The sequence below is a fragment of the Nematolebias whitei genome, chromosome 21, assembly GCF_014905685.2.
Source record: "Nematolebias whitei isolate Nwh7 chromosome 21, NemWhi1, whole genome shotgun sequence".
NCBI classification, from domain to species: domain Eukaryota; kingdom Metazoa; phylum Chordata; class Actinopteri; order Cyprinodontiformes; family Rivulidae; genus Nematolebias; species Nematolebias whitei.
Genome location: NC_056518.1, coordinates 1306685 through 1321543, shown reverse-complemented (window position 1 = coordinate 1321543; position 14859 = coordinate 1306685). Strand labels below are relative to the sequence as shown.

At 48.1% G+C, this 14859-nt stretch overlaps 1 protein-coding gene across 1 annotated transcript in view; it reads right to left on the bottom strand.

The window, feature by feature from the left end:
- The window catches only part of atrn (attractin), a 280476-nt gene that overhangs the window by 157648 nt on the left and 107969 nt on the right, over window positions 1–14859 (bottom strand). The window contains exons 17-23 of the mRNA XM_037695258.1: window positions 7858–8144; window positions 6887–7127; window positions 6143–6232; window positions 5982–6008; window positions 1744–1747; window positions 1551–1644; window positions 620–672 (exon numbers count right to left, since the gene is read on the bottom strand). Of these exons, the coding sequence (XP_037551186.1) occupies window positions 620–672; window positions 1551–1644; window positions 1744–1747; window positions 5982–6008; window positions 6143–6232; window positions 6887–7127; window positions 7858–8144 (796 nt within the window). The remainder of the gene's footprint in view (window positions 1–619; window positions 673–1550; window positions 1645–1743; window positions 1748–5981; window positions 6009–6142; window positions 6233–6886; window positions 7128–7857; window positions 8145–14859) is intronic.

The following is a 14859-nucleotide window of genomic DNA, read 5'->3' as shown; positions in this document are numbered from 1 at the left end:
ATATATATATATATATATATATATATATATATATATATATATATAAAGGTGTTTTAAACATTTCCCACACCCTTGCAATATTCTAAACAATGTTTCTAAACTCTAAAGATCTAAAAGAGAACAGAGTGTCATGATTTCAGCTCCCTGCCTCTACTGCTCTTTGCCACCTGCAAGCGCTCTTGGCCACGCCCACTTCTTCACTCTGCACGAGAACAGCTGATCAGCTGCAGCAGGAAGTTTATCCTGCAGTATGGGCTGTTATACCGGGATGTGTCTGGATCAAACTAATATTTAAAGAGGTATAAGACGGGATTTTCAAGGTCCTCTAATTCACCTTCACCTGCATTCAGAACAAAGTAGGTCAGAAGAAGCCTTTATATTTACCTCAGTGGAAACAATTCATATTGTTGCAGAAGCACAGAGAGAACAAAATCCACAAAAACATAAGTCTCTCACTGGAATCTGTATTTCTTGTTTCAACAAGCAGTTTCTGTTCTGGCTGCAGTTTGTCGTTAAAGTGCTTTGATGTGAAAGCCATGTGGAGGTCTGACTGTCAGCTTTCAGAGTGTTGAACACCTATCATACCTAGAATGAAGTTAGGAACTGGAGTTGCACTTACAGTAGCATGTTCCTTTCAGGGGGTTGCCTTGGTAGCGACTCTCCACTTCACACCTGAAGAAGGCAGGTAAAAAGTAGACGAACAGAAATGGGGCAAAAATAGAGGAAGAGCAAAAATAAATGAGTGACTTTTTTTCTTTCAACTAAAGCAACATCACAATAAAAGGAAATTGAATATGGCAAAGTGAACATGAAGGAAGTTACCAGACCTTTGCTATCAAAACAAAAATAGCTTCATTTTCATATAGCTGAGCTATTTGTAAAATGTTCAGGTTTTAATGGAGTTCTGAGAATTGCTGTGACAATAGAATGTGAGAAGATGAGCAGTAAAAAAACATACTGAAATCATCCCAAAAGAAGATTGTGTGTGACATTCCAAACTTTATAGGACTGAATGAGGCCTCGTTTTGTACTTAGATCCTCATACAGATCTGATGGTAGATATATGAGAAGCTGATGACAAAATGGCGACACACTGATTTCAGACTGTAAACACATGTTCTCCTAGTATACTTATTTATCTATGCTCATTAAATTAAAAATATTATTTAACATTAGAACTATAACAACAAAAATAGCTTTTACCTGTTCATAACTTTGTAGAGTTTCACTTCAATTTTTAACTCACTGAATGTGACAAAAGCATTCCATGTGGACCAGGCCAATAAAGAACACAATGACTCTCAGGAGGGAGGAAAGGGTGAGTGACTTGCATGTGAGTTCAGCTCACAAAAAACACAACTCTACAGTTTTAAAGCCTCCAAATGTGTTTGGAATAAGGGGAAAATTATGTTCAAGAATATTTCCTGTATGACAGAGAATCTACCGCAAAGTATGAATGGCAAAAAAAAAAAAATTGTTCAAGTTTAGACGAAAAGGCAAAAAAATGTGGGAGTACAATGAAAATGAGAAAGACAAAATATGAAACTCACAGGTGACATCTATCTCCTTTGATGCCCTTGGTGGTACAGAAGCACTTTCCATTGCTGGGATTGCACATACTGGCATGGCCATTGCATTTACAGGCTGAACAAAAACATAATAAAAACATATTTTTCATATTACAATTATTATAAACAACAAGAGTTGCAATTATATTGATTACTGTATGTGAACAACCCTTACAACCCTTAGGTCAACAGAAATAGTCACGAAAAAAGGTTTTCACATCATTTTCAATTCTAATATTTTACATTCCAAGAAGAATGACAAACATATGGTTTCTATCAGGTCTTTGAATTGGGTAAATACAACTTCATGACATGTAGAACTTTTTTTTGTAATTCAAGAAAAACCCATTACTATGTCCAAATAATGTGGTCAAAGAACTAATTACACTTAATGGCTTGAGTTATCATACCTTCTTTGACAGAAATTACCTGAAATAATAAAAAACGAAAGTTACGTCTGTAACTACGGTTCTTTGAAACCCGGATGACCGCCAGAGGCGGTGCTTAAAGCACTGGATGACGATCGCCAACAGAGTCCTAAGGAATCACACCCACAAGAAAAAACTAAATTTAAGTATGCCCACCTTACTGAGACGAAAAACTCTGTTGGTTGTTGTGTGATCAAAGTAAACACAAGCAAACATTATTAAGAACATTGATTAACCCTCCTTGGGCTGCTACATTACCGTGGTGGAGGGGTTTGAGTGTCCCAATGATCCTAGGAGCTATGCTGTCAGGGGCTTTACGCCACTAGTAGGGTAACCCATGGCAGACAGGTCCTAGGTGAGGGACCAGACAAAGTGCAGCCCAAAGACCCCGATGATGAGAAAAACAAATGGACTTAATGTTCCCTTGCCCGGACGTGGGTCACCGGGGCCCCACTCTGGAGCCAGGCCTGGAGGTGGGGCACGCGGGCGAGCGCCTGGTGGCCGGGCTTTTACCCATGGAGCTCGGCCGGGCACAGCCCGAAGAGGAGACGTGGGTCCCCCTTCCCATGGGCTCACCACCTGTGGGAGGGGCCAAAGGGGTCAGGTTCAATATGGGATGGGTGGTGGCCGAGGGCGGGGACCCTGGCGGTCTGATCCTCGGCTACAGAAGCTGGCTATTGGGAGGTGAAATGTCACCTCACTGGTGGGGAAGGAGCCTGAGCTGGTGTGTGAGGCTGAGAGGTTCCGGCTAGAAATAGTCAGACTCACCTCTATGCATGGCTCTGCCTCTGGAACCAGTTTCCTTGAGAGGGGCTGGACACTCTTCCACTATGGAGTTGCCCCTGGTGAGAGGTGCCGAACAGGAGTGGGCATACTTATTGCCCCCCAACTTGGTGCCTGTGTGTTGGGGTTCACCCCGGTGAATGAGAGGGTGGTCTCCCTCCGCCTATGTGTGGGGGGACGGGTTCTGACTGTCGTTTGTGCTTATGCACCAAACGGCAGTTCAGATTATCCACCCTTTTTGGGATCCTTGGAGGGGGTACTGGAAAGTGCACCTCCTGGGGACTCCCTTGTTCTGCTAGGGGACTTCAATGCTCATGTGCGGCATGACAGTGAGACCTGGAGGGATGTGGTTGGGAGGAACAGCCCCCCTGATCTGAACCAGAGTGGTGTTCTGTTGTTGGACTTCTGTGCTCGTCATGGATTGTCAATAATGAACACCTTGTTCAAGCATAAGGGTGTCCATATGTGCTCTTGGCACCAGGACACCCTAGGCCGCAGTTCGATGATCGACTTTGTCATCGTCTCATCTGATCTGCGGCCACATGTCATGGACACTCGGGTGAAGAGAGGGGCGGAGGGAGCTGTCCACTGATCACTACCTGGTGGTGAGTTGGCTCCGACGGTGGGGGAGGATGCCAGTCAGACCTGGCAGACCCAAACGTATTGTGAGGGTTTGCTGGGAACGTCTGGCAGTCACCTGTGAGACGGAGTTTTAACTCCCACATCTGGGAGAACTTTAAACATGTTCTGGGAGAGGTGGGGGACATTGAGTCTGAGTGGACCATGTTTCGTGCCTCTATTGTCGAGGTGGCATACCGGAGCTGCGGCCGCAAGGTTGTCGGTGCCCGTTGCGGAGGCAATCCTCGAACCTGATGGTGGACACCGTCGGTGAGGGATGCTGTCAGGCTGAAGGAGGAGTCCTATCGGGCCTTTTTGGCCTGTGGGACCCCGGAAGCAGCTGATGGGTGCTGGCAGTCGAAGCGACATGCAGCTCTGGTTGTTGATGAGGCAAAAACTCGGGCATGGGAGGAGTTCGGAGAGGCCATGGAGAATGACTTCCGCACGGCTTCGAGGCGATTTTGGTCCACCATCCGGCGTCTCGGGGGGGAAAGCGGTACGCCACCAACACTGTTTATAGTGGGAGTGGTGTGTTGCTGACCTCAACTCAGGATGTTGTGGGTTGGTGGGCTGAATACTTTGAAGACCTCCTCAATCCCACCGGCACGTCTTCCATTGAGGAAGCGGAGCCTGGGGACTCTCGGTCGGGCCCTCCAATCTCTGGTGCTGAGGTCACCTAGGTAGTTAAAAAGCTCCTCGGTGGCAGGGCCCCAGGGGTGGATGAGATTCGCCCGGAGTTCCTTAAGGCTCTGGATGTTGTAGGGTTGTGTTGGCTTACGCGACTCTGCAATATTGCGTGGACATCGGGGGAAGTTCCCCTGGATTGGCAGACCGGGGTGGTGGTCCCCCTATTCAAAAAGGGGGACTGTAGAGTGTGTTCCAACTACAGGGAGGGTCCGTCGGATAGTCGAAACTCAGATTTAGGAGGAGCAGTGCGGTTTTCGTCCTGGCCGTGGAACACTGGACCAGCTCTACACTCTCAGCAAGGTCCTGGAGGGTGCGTGGGAGTTTGCCCAACTGGTCTACATGTGCTTTGTGGACTTGGAGAAGGCATTCGACCACGTCCCTCGGGGAACCCTGTGGGGGGTACTCTGGGAGTATGGGGTACCGAGCCCTTTGATACGGGCTGTTAGGTCCCTGTATGACCGGTGTCAGAACCTGGTCCGCATCGCCGGCAGTAAGTCGGGCTTGTTCCCTGTGAGAGTTGGACTCCGCCAATGTTGCCCTGTCACCGATTCTGTTCATAACTTTTATGGACAGAATTTCTAGGCGCAGCCAAGGTGTTGAGGGGATCCGTTTTGGTGGCCTTAGGATTGCGTCTCTGCTTTTTGCAGATGATGTGGTCTTATTGGCTTCATCAGATCGTGATCTACAGCTTTCGCTGGAGCGGTTCGCAGCCGAATGCGACGCGACCGGTATGAAGATCAGTTCCTCCAAATCCGAGGCCATGGTCTTGAGCCGGAAAAGGGTAGAGTGCCCTCTCCGGGTCAGGGAGGAGGTCCTGCCCCAAGTGGAGGAGTTCAAGTATCTTGGGGTCTTGTTCACGAATCCGGGAAAAATGGAGCGTGAGATCAATAGGCGGATAGATGCAGCATCTGCAGTGAAGCAGGCGCTGTACAGGTCTGTCGTGATGAAGTGAGAGGTGGGTCAAAAGGCGAAGCTCTCAGTTACCGATCGATCTACGTTCCTACCCTCATCTATGATCACGAGCTTTGGGTTGTGACCGAAAGAATGAGATCTCGGATACAAGCGGCCAAAAATAGTTTTCTCCGCAGGGTGTCTGTGCTCTCCCTTAGAGATAGGGTGAGAAGCTTAATCATCCGGGAGGGACTCAGAGTAGAGCCGCTGCTTCTCCACATCGAGAGGAGCCATTTGAGGTGGCTTAGGCATCTGTTTAGGATGCCTCCCTGGTGAGGTGTTCCGGACATGTCCCACCGGAAGGAGGCCCAGAGGAAGACCCAGGACACGCTGGAGGGACTATGTTTCTCGGCTGGCCTGGGAACGCCTCGGGATTCCCCTGGAAGAGCTGGCCCAAGTGGCTGGGGAGAGGGAAGTCTGGGCCTCCCTACTTAGGCTGCTACCCCCATGACCCGACCCCGGATAAGCAGAAGAAAATGGATGGATGGATGGATGGATTAATGGATTTACCTACAGTAAATCAGCTACTGATTATCTCGGAGTAAAGTTCAACATTGTCGACTCGGTTCTGGTCTACTCAGCGACCGGTGTGGAGCTGTTAGACGAAGCGGTCCCGCTTGGCGTCAAATCTGTTGACTCTTATCCAAAATCCAGCTTTAACTTGTTAAGTTGTTGTTAGCTGAGCTTTTAGCCAACAGGAAAGGAGCTTTCCGAGGTAGCACGCATGCGCATTACATGGATGTACAAAATTCACAGCGCCATCTAATGACACGGCATGGTAACTACAGCGGATTCAGTGTGGCGAGGGGCAATTCCTCCGGATACATGTAAACACACAATCCAACCGTGTCAACGTGGATCTTTTCCTCTAACATACGAAAAAAAAAACATTTCCCCCCATTGTGTCTGTGTAAATAGGGCCTTAGACAAGCATAAAAAGGCTTACGTCCGCCAAGGGCTCAAACGGAGCAGACTGCAGGGCAGCAAGGACCAGAGAGAGGTCCCACACAGGCACGACACGACGAGGCGTGTGTGTGTGTGTGGGGGGGAGGGAGGCAGACGTTAGGTGCCTCTCAGAAACAAGGACATATTCTTCTTACGACCTACTGTCTCCCTACCCACCACCGTATGCCAGCAAGAGATGGCAGCAACATAAACTTTCAGGGAGGATGGAGACTGGCCCTGAGAAAGTAGTGCCTGAAGGACAGTAAGAATACCAGAAAGAGGACAGTGTACAGGGTAGGGGTTGAACGAGTATATAATTTTTAAACTCGACATTAACATAATAAAACCCGAGTAAAACTCGAGTATTTGATGACGTCATAGATCTCAAGATACAAAAATAAATAAATAAATAAAACCGCAAAAAACGGTAATTATTTACAAAAAAAAAAAAAAAAGACCAACAAAACATTGGGAGCGTATATTATGCTCCTACCATTTATCATACTGCAAATAAGTCACAGGAAAAACTAAACCATTAGTTATTATTATTATTAAACTGCAAACGTGAAGAAACGCAGCACGTCAAAAACGAAACTTAAACCGAAACTGGTTCTGGTGGATTGGACCCGGTGTTACACCAAACTCTGTGACCTGCAACAGTGCAACACCGCCCCCTACGGTCATACGGTGGTCACATAATATGACGTCACTACGGATACCCGACTTTACATTTTTAACATCGATAGATGTCCTAGCAATCGATGTGTAGATTACTCGAGTACTCTGTTAATGCCCTAGTACAGGGTCCTCGTGTCTGGCATGACACCAGTTGCTGAAAACCTTCCACTTATGTGTGTACACCAGTCGTTTGGAAAGGGCCCTGGCATTATTCATTGTATGTGTGACCTCCGCATCATACTCTGAGAAGGTAATGCCGGGCCCTGTAGCAGCCAAGCCCAGAGGCGACTGGGATCGGGGTGCAGGATCTGACCCCCCAACTGTGACAGGTGGTCCTTCCTGTGGGGTAGAGGCATTGGAGAGTTGCAACAGAGCCTGTGCAGCAGTGGAAACCAAGTCCTCCCAGGCCAGAGGGGAGCCACTAGGAGGACTTGATGCCCCTTTTGAAGGACTGTCAGGAGTGTTGGGCCTTTCAGGGGAAGCGACGGAAAAGCATTCAGCAGCACCCTGGGCCAGTCGTGTGCCAGTGCGTCCTGACCCAGGGGACTAGCACTGCCTGCCAGAGAGAACCAAAGCGGGCAGTGTGTCGTCTCTTGAGATACAAACAGGTCCACAGCTGCCTTGCCGTACCTCTCTCAAATTACGCTCACAACCTCCGGATGGAGCCTCCACTCCCCAGGTGGTGGGCATCCCCGAGACAAAAAATCGGCCAGCCCATTCTGCACTCCTGGAATGTGGGCTGCCCTCAGGCTGGCAAAGAGGGGGGCTGCCAAAAGTAAGAGCTTCTGGTTCAGCAGCAGCAATGTCAGTGACCGTGTTCCCCATTGATGGTTGACATGAAAAACCACAGAAGTATTGTTAGACTGCACTAGGACATGCTTCCTGCGCAGGCCCGGTAGGAAGCATTTCAGTGCCAGCTGCACAGTGTCCAGCTCAAAGGCATTGATGTACCTCGCCTTTTGTTGTAGAGACCACGTTCCTTGGGCAATCTGTCACTGCCAGGATGCTCCCAACCTGTGGTGGATGAATCGATACAAACAACCTCCCTCCGAGACGGCAGAGAGCCCAGTGGGACCCCCTTCACCATAAATACTGCATTTCGCCACTGAGCCAGTGACACGAGGCATTGAGTGGACACCAGTGACACGAGGCATTGAGTGGACACCAGTGACACGAGGCATTGAGGGGACACCAGCAACCTCCTGCGTCGGTGCACTGCACGAGTCGGATCCAGCCGCAGGCTGTTGAGCCACATCTGTAGAGGGTGCAGATACAACAGCCCCAGAGGTACCACCATGGAGGCAGCAGTCAGCTTGCCCAACAGGCAAAGGTATGCAATGAAGGGGGGTGCACAGCCGGGCAGGAAGGTGGGCAGCTTCTGCAGAATCCCGCCGACACGCTGTGGTGACGGGCAAGCCACCATGGTGAGGGAGTTTATCGTAGTTCCCAGGAACATGACCTCCTGAGAGGGAATTAGGTTGCTCTTCTGCCAGTTCACACAAAGACCCAATAGTTCTATGTGATCGAGCACCATCTGTGTGTCTGAAGCTACCTGAGCTTATGCTGGCGCACAGATCAGCCAATCGTACAAGTAGGGCAGGATCTTCAACCTCTTGACCTGCAGAGGATACAGGGCTGCTGTCACACACCGGGTGAACACATGGGGAGACAGAGAAAGACCGAATGGAAGAACTCTGAATTGAAAATGCTTGCCCTGAAATGCAAAGCAGAGAAACTGCTAAAAGTGCTGCGCAATCGATACATGAAAGTATGCATCCTTCAAGTCGACCAAGGGGAACCAGTCACCTGGAGAGACTGCCTGGAGTGCATCTCTGATGCTAAACATGTGGAAAGGAATAGTTTTTAAAAATGCATTCAGACCTCTCAGGTCCAAAATTGGCCATAGTCCACCAGTCTTTTTTGGGACTAAAAAATAATTTGAGTAAAAGCCCCCCTGGATCCCGCAGGGGTCACCAGGACTATAGCAGCCTTGGCCAACAAGGCGTCTTTTTCATGGTTCAGTGCCTGAGCTTTCACCTAGTCACGAATGACCGTCATTCTGACTAACCAGGAATGGAAGAGCAGAACTGTAGCATGTAGTCCCAAGAGGACGGGAGGGATGCCGGGAGAGCTGCCCGTGTTGAAGAGAGACGGGAGCCCGACCTCTGTGCAGAGCCCATTGGCTATGAGCAGGCCCTGCAGCAGGTCACAGCTGCCCCACAGAGGGTGTAGGTGAGGCTAGATAAGTGCGTAAGGAGGACGCAGAGGCATCTTTAGCAGGATGCTGAGAGCATCTGCAATGAAGGCCAGACAATTGCTGTCTGGTACGGGTGGCCTGGGCTGAACATTCCAAGGCCGTAAGTGCAGCAGAACCAAACAGCTCCCACCACAGGAAGACTCATCAGGGTCCTTCTACAGGGTTCAGTCAGGGGAGACTGCGCCAGCCAAACCTGGCGACGTGCCTGGACGAGGGTAGATAACACACGGCCAATCTCCCTTGAAAAAAGAACAAAGGCATGAAGGTAAGCGTCCATCAGGCCTTGAGTAGGCACATAGACCGCTAAGCCCTCCAAGGAGGTCGAGAGACCCAGTAACAAATGTGACAGCGAGTTACCCAGTCGCCCCAATCGAGACCCCGAGTCATAAGCTCTACAGAGCAAGTCATCTGTGACCCGGAACTGAGAACGGGGCACCTGGCATTAGCCCTCAAAGCCTCATCCGAAGCCACAATGAGGGATGCGATGGCAGGTTCGACAGAAGGCATATGGCCCAAACCAAACTTGGACGCACCCTGCATGGCCGCCAGGGCCCTGCCATCTGCGGTTGGTAGTGAGAAAGCCTTAGTATTCATCCAGCAGGCATGTATCTCCTTTATGTATTTAGCCGAAGGGGGGACCATAAAGGACAAAATAGCAAAAAGACGTTTAAAAAGGTGCTGGAAGCAGCGGGTTGGCTCTGTGGAACATCCAGGTGCAAACGAGCAAGACCAGTTCTCAAAGCACCCACTATGGAACCGTCCTCCTCTGGCTGAGAGCAGGGAGAGGTGTGCGAGCTGTCAGTCGACACACACGAGCCAGACTCAAAATGCTCTTGAAAATCAGTTCCGGATGCTGCCAGGGAGATAGCCTCCTCTTCAAAAGCAGAGGCCCCTGAGCCTATGTTTTGTCCCAGGTCACGGTCCCCAATCAGACCAGCGTTGCCCCATTCCCTCAGGGACTCAAGCAGCGCCTTCATCTATTCCAGCTAAGAGGTGAGATGGGCCACCTGCCCAGATAGTCCCTCTGAGCCCCTGGAGCTTTTCTTGGTCCTCTTTCATGGAGGCCCCAAGGCCTCTGGGGCCACACGCTTTACAGGCTGCCTCGCAATCTCAGAACCAGCCAAACGAGCTGCACGCATGGACAAGGGCAGAACGGAACAGTTGGGGTAGGCCGCTTCCGTCAAGGCCTCCCTCAGATGATCTAACCCCAAACAAGGGGGGCACAGATCATGTCCATCCTCCAACGGAAAGGGGCCAAACAGGCTCTGCAGCACTGCACGTACAGCATCTTGCAGCTCACAGGACAAGAAGCGTCAGGTCGAGCAGGAAACACCACTCTTGACGCTGGAGTTGATGAGCAAATGGACCAGGGAACCTGATCGAGCAGAAAACGCCACCAGGGGTTCCCCAACTGCTAGCTTATAAAAGCAGCCAGAAATGCTACGACTGCCGTAAAGCCACAGGTGAATTGAACAAATAATTCTAAAGAAACTAATAGAATAGAATAGAATAGAATTCAACTTTATTGTCATTGCACATGTCACAGGTACAACGCAACGAAATGCAGTTTGCATCTATCCAGAAGTGCTTAGCAAAAAAAAAAAAAAAAAAAAAGATTGGTAGATATATATAGTACAATATACAGTAAGTTGCTTTGAATATGCTATAGGTATAAATATATACAGGTTGGGAGTGTACAGACTATGGACGAGTAGAGGAAGGGACTCATCACACTAACAGGTTATAATATGAAGGGGTATAAAACTATATTAAAAAAAAAATATATATATATATATATATATATATATATATATATATAAGTATGCGAGTACTTATGAACAGTAGATTTTAGATTATGTGTACAGTTTGTTCAGTAGTGGGCTAACGGATGAAAGTGCAGGTGGTGGCGTTACAGTCCTTGTGTTGTTGTGTGTATGAGAATACAGACCGTTGTTCAGATATCAGGGGGCAGAGTTCAGGAGTGTGACAGCTGTGTTGAAGGTGACTCACCTAGATTTGTTAACGACCTCCATCTGTGAGTCACACCCTTATCTCACCCCATGACTCGCCCAACCTAGCAGCCAGGGTTGGATCGGCATCCACAGGGAAACTCACATTCCCGGCCGCCCATCTCCGTTGTACAATGGCTATCCTAACTGATCTGGTTCTTTTTAGAATCTAGGAATAAGATTCCAGGATGTTGTTTAAATATTCAAAGCTGAGAAAACCTTTACAAACCTCCGTCTTTATTTATAATATTGAACCAAGCTTCTTATATCCATGAACACGAAGTGGTGAAATGATAGTCCAGAATTTTATGTTTTATGCTTTGCTTTATTTATGGGGGAGTGGTGGTACAGAGGTTAGAGAAGGTGGGCCTGTGATCGGAAGATCGCCGGTTCAAGCCCCGGTACCGACAACATCAAAAATGAGGGTGGGGTAGGTGAAGCACCCACACCTGCCCCTACCCTCATTCGTCCCACTCTGGGTCCATGAGCAAGGCCCTTAACCCACACCATATGCTCCTCCGAGTGTCCTAGATAGCAGCTCTCTGCTCCACACAGAGGGCTGTGGTGGGGCTGTAGTTCGGTGGTTTGTGGTTGCATCAGGAAGGGCATCCAGCGAAAAAATAACTGCCAAGTCTTTGTGCGACTTAGTTCGCTGTGGCGACCCCTAGCACACGTAGTAGCCAAAAGAAGAAGAAAGAAGATGCTTTGCTTTAATTAATGATTTGCAGGGGAACAGCGTTATAGCAGAAATCCATAGTGATTATTCGATTACACAGCAAAGTCAGTAGGCAAAAGTCCACTTGTTACTTGAAAGGCGTTACTGTTGATTGCTGGTTGATGTCCAAGAGGCAAAACAGTCCAATTGTGTTGTAATTACTTTGCTCCAATGAGCTGAACCAAAGAATCATAAATCCGTAAAGCTTCAATGAGCAAAAACTGAAAATTATAAATCCAACGACGAACACACAACCACAGCCGACCTCCCGCCAGAACCCGGCAGCCACCCCAGTCAAAGGGCCGGCCATCGGAACCAGGAACCCCAATCAAGGGGTCCAAACAATCCAGGGAGAACCGGAGCACCAGCCCCACCCCCAATCGCCCCCAAAGGCTCAATACCCACCCACAGCCCAGACCCCAACCAGGCAGCCTACCCCCCCCCCCCCCACACAGCACCATGAATGTCACAGCAGGCCGACCAGCCATCACTCCGTCAAAGTGAAGCCACCCCCCCCCGCCCCCAAATGTCAGACGGAGAATGAGGGTTTAAGGAAAACTGGAAGACCCAACTCCTCTCTCCCCCCACTCAAATAAGATGTTGATGCATGTTGTTATATAGTTGTTGGTAGTGCATGGCGGCGGCCGGGGGCGTGGCTTCACTTTGACGGAGTGATGGCTGGTCGGCCTGCTGTGACATTCATGGTGCTGTGTGTGGGGGGGTGGGTGCATGGGTGGCATGCAGGGGCTTCTCCGGGCCTATGGTGTGGGGCTTTAGGGATGCATTGGTGCGCTGGGCCGGCCTTCCTCTGCTGCTGCTCCCTGCTGCGCTGGCCCCTGACCTGGGGACGGCTTGCGGTCACTGTCGGGCAGGTGGGGTGCATGGACGGCCCGACAGAGGCTCTGTTGGGCTGTCTCTGTGTACCTGTTTGTCTCAGGTTGGATTTTGGGTGGGGCTGGGTGGTGGGGTGTGTGCGGGCCCGCCTTGGTGGCTACCTGCGGGGGCCTGGGGGCCCTGGCTCTGTCGGGCCTCTGTTGGGGGGTGGTATGACCTCGGGACTCCTGGGGGGTTTCTGCATTATGGTTGCTGGGGATCGCCCGGGGCTTCCCTTTGCTTCTCTCTCTGGCGGGTGCGGGTGTCCCTGTTGGGGGACTACCGGTGTTCCAGGCTTGGGGGCCGTTGTGTGTCTGTGGTTCCAGTCTTCCCTATGTTACCTTCGTGTCCTGTGGGGACGGGTTTATGGGTCCCCACATCCACTATTGAACATTTTTATGGAGAAACATTATAGTGATAAGCATGCTCACACAGGTGTTTAGATCCAGGTGTTTATCAGATACACACTCAGTTGGGTTGTGGTGGCCATCAAATATATATTGTATTACCATGTACTGTATAAAATACTTTCTAATGATGTTATAAGTATCATTATATAAGTTGTTTGTTGTTGTGGTTTCTCGGTTTTGTCGGTTTTTTTTTCTTTCCGCAGGTCTAGAGGCAGACTTCAATGATGTTGATTTGTGTTCTCTTTATCCCTCTCTCTCTCCTCTATTCCTATCTCCTTCTTTACGTTTTAACTCTTCTCTCATTTTTCTGCTTTGTTATCTTCTTTGTTTTCCGTCCCCGTGTCCATTACATCTGGAACAAACCCAAAGCATATTCTAATAAAATTTAATTTATATATCAAGTGGAACATTAAGGTCAGCCATAATGCTCTGCTTGTGAAAGTAAATCTGTTGGGCATCACTTTGACACTAAGACAATAAATCTAAGTGTCACAATGCCGGACAGGACAAGGGGAAAAAAAATATATATATGAAAAATTAAAAAATTTAAAAAAAAAAAAATAATCCATAAGCTCCGTTGAGGAAAAATAGAAATATATTAATCCTCACTCTGTTGAACAAAAGTAAGGTAAGGTGATTAGGTTCAGGGGGAGACTTTTGTTGCTCCGAGACCCCAGAGAACACCCAAGATCGTTACTGGATTTGATGAGCCGTCAGCCGGAATCAAGAGTTTACCACGTGTTCCCAGAATCCTCCGGAGTGAAATATCAAAAATTAAGTTTAGTTGGAAAAAAATCAAATCAAATCAAAAATAAAGTTTAGTTGGAAAAATAAAAACAGTCAAAATTTAAATTGTGTTTAAAAACTCGATTAAACAAAAGGGAGGAAAATAATAATAAAAAAAAATACAAAGGCAACTTCAAAATCCCATAATGCAGCAAAAATGGGGAAACTGTCCTCAAATGTATTAAGACTTTAGAAATGCCAAATTTAATATAACATGTAAATCCCCATAACTCAAAATGTTGTCAAGAGTCCTAACAATTTACTGGTGTATATAAGCGATATAAGCGATTTAGAATTATTTAATTTTTTCTGAATGCGTCAATGAACTGTCCTTTAAAACTCTGCAAGTGCTTCAGCCCCGATCGTTAATGCTGAGCCTTTTTATACATTTGTCTACATATTGGGTAATTTCTGCATAGCAACAGTCCTGGATACGGACTATTCTACAACATCAGATCACATGTTCAACGTCACTGTCATTACTAAAATTATCTTTGACTGCTACTAGGTCTGTCTTCCTGTTTTTCTGCAGAGAGCCTCTTCACTTAAGGCAGTGCTTCTCAATTATTTTTGGATATGCCCCCCCCCCCCCCCCAGGACGAAGTAAAAATTTCACCCCCCCAACTCTCCGCCGCGACTGTAAATAGAAACCGAATTCCAAAAAAGTTGGAACACTAAACAAATTGTGAATAAAAACTGAATGCAATGATGTGGAGGTGCCAACATCTAATATTTTATTCAGAATAGAACACAAATCACAGATCAAAAGTTTAAACTGAGAGAATGTATCATTTTAAGGGAAAAATCTGTTGTTTCCAAATTTCATGGCGTCAACAAATCCCAAAAAAGTTGGGACAAGTCCATTTTTACCACTGTGTGACATCCCCCCTTCTCTTACAACACTCAACAGACGTCTGGGGACAGAGGAGACCAGTTTCTCAAGTTTAGAAATAGGAATGCTCTCCCATTCATGTCTAATACAGGCCTCTAACTGTTCAATCGTCTTGTGCCTTCTTTGTCGCACCTTCCTCTTTATGATGCGCCAAATATTCTCTATAGGTGAAAGATCTGGACTGCAGGCTGGCCATTTCAGTACCCGGATCCTTCTCCTACGTAGCCATGATGTTGTGATTGCTGCAGAATGTGGTCTG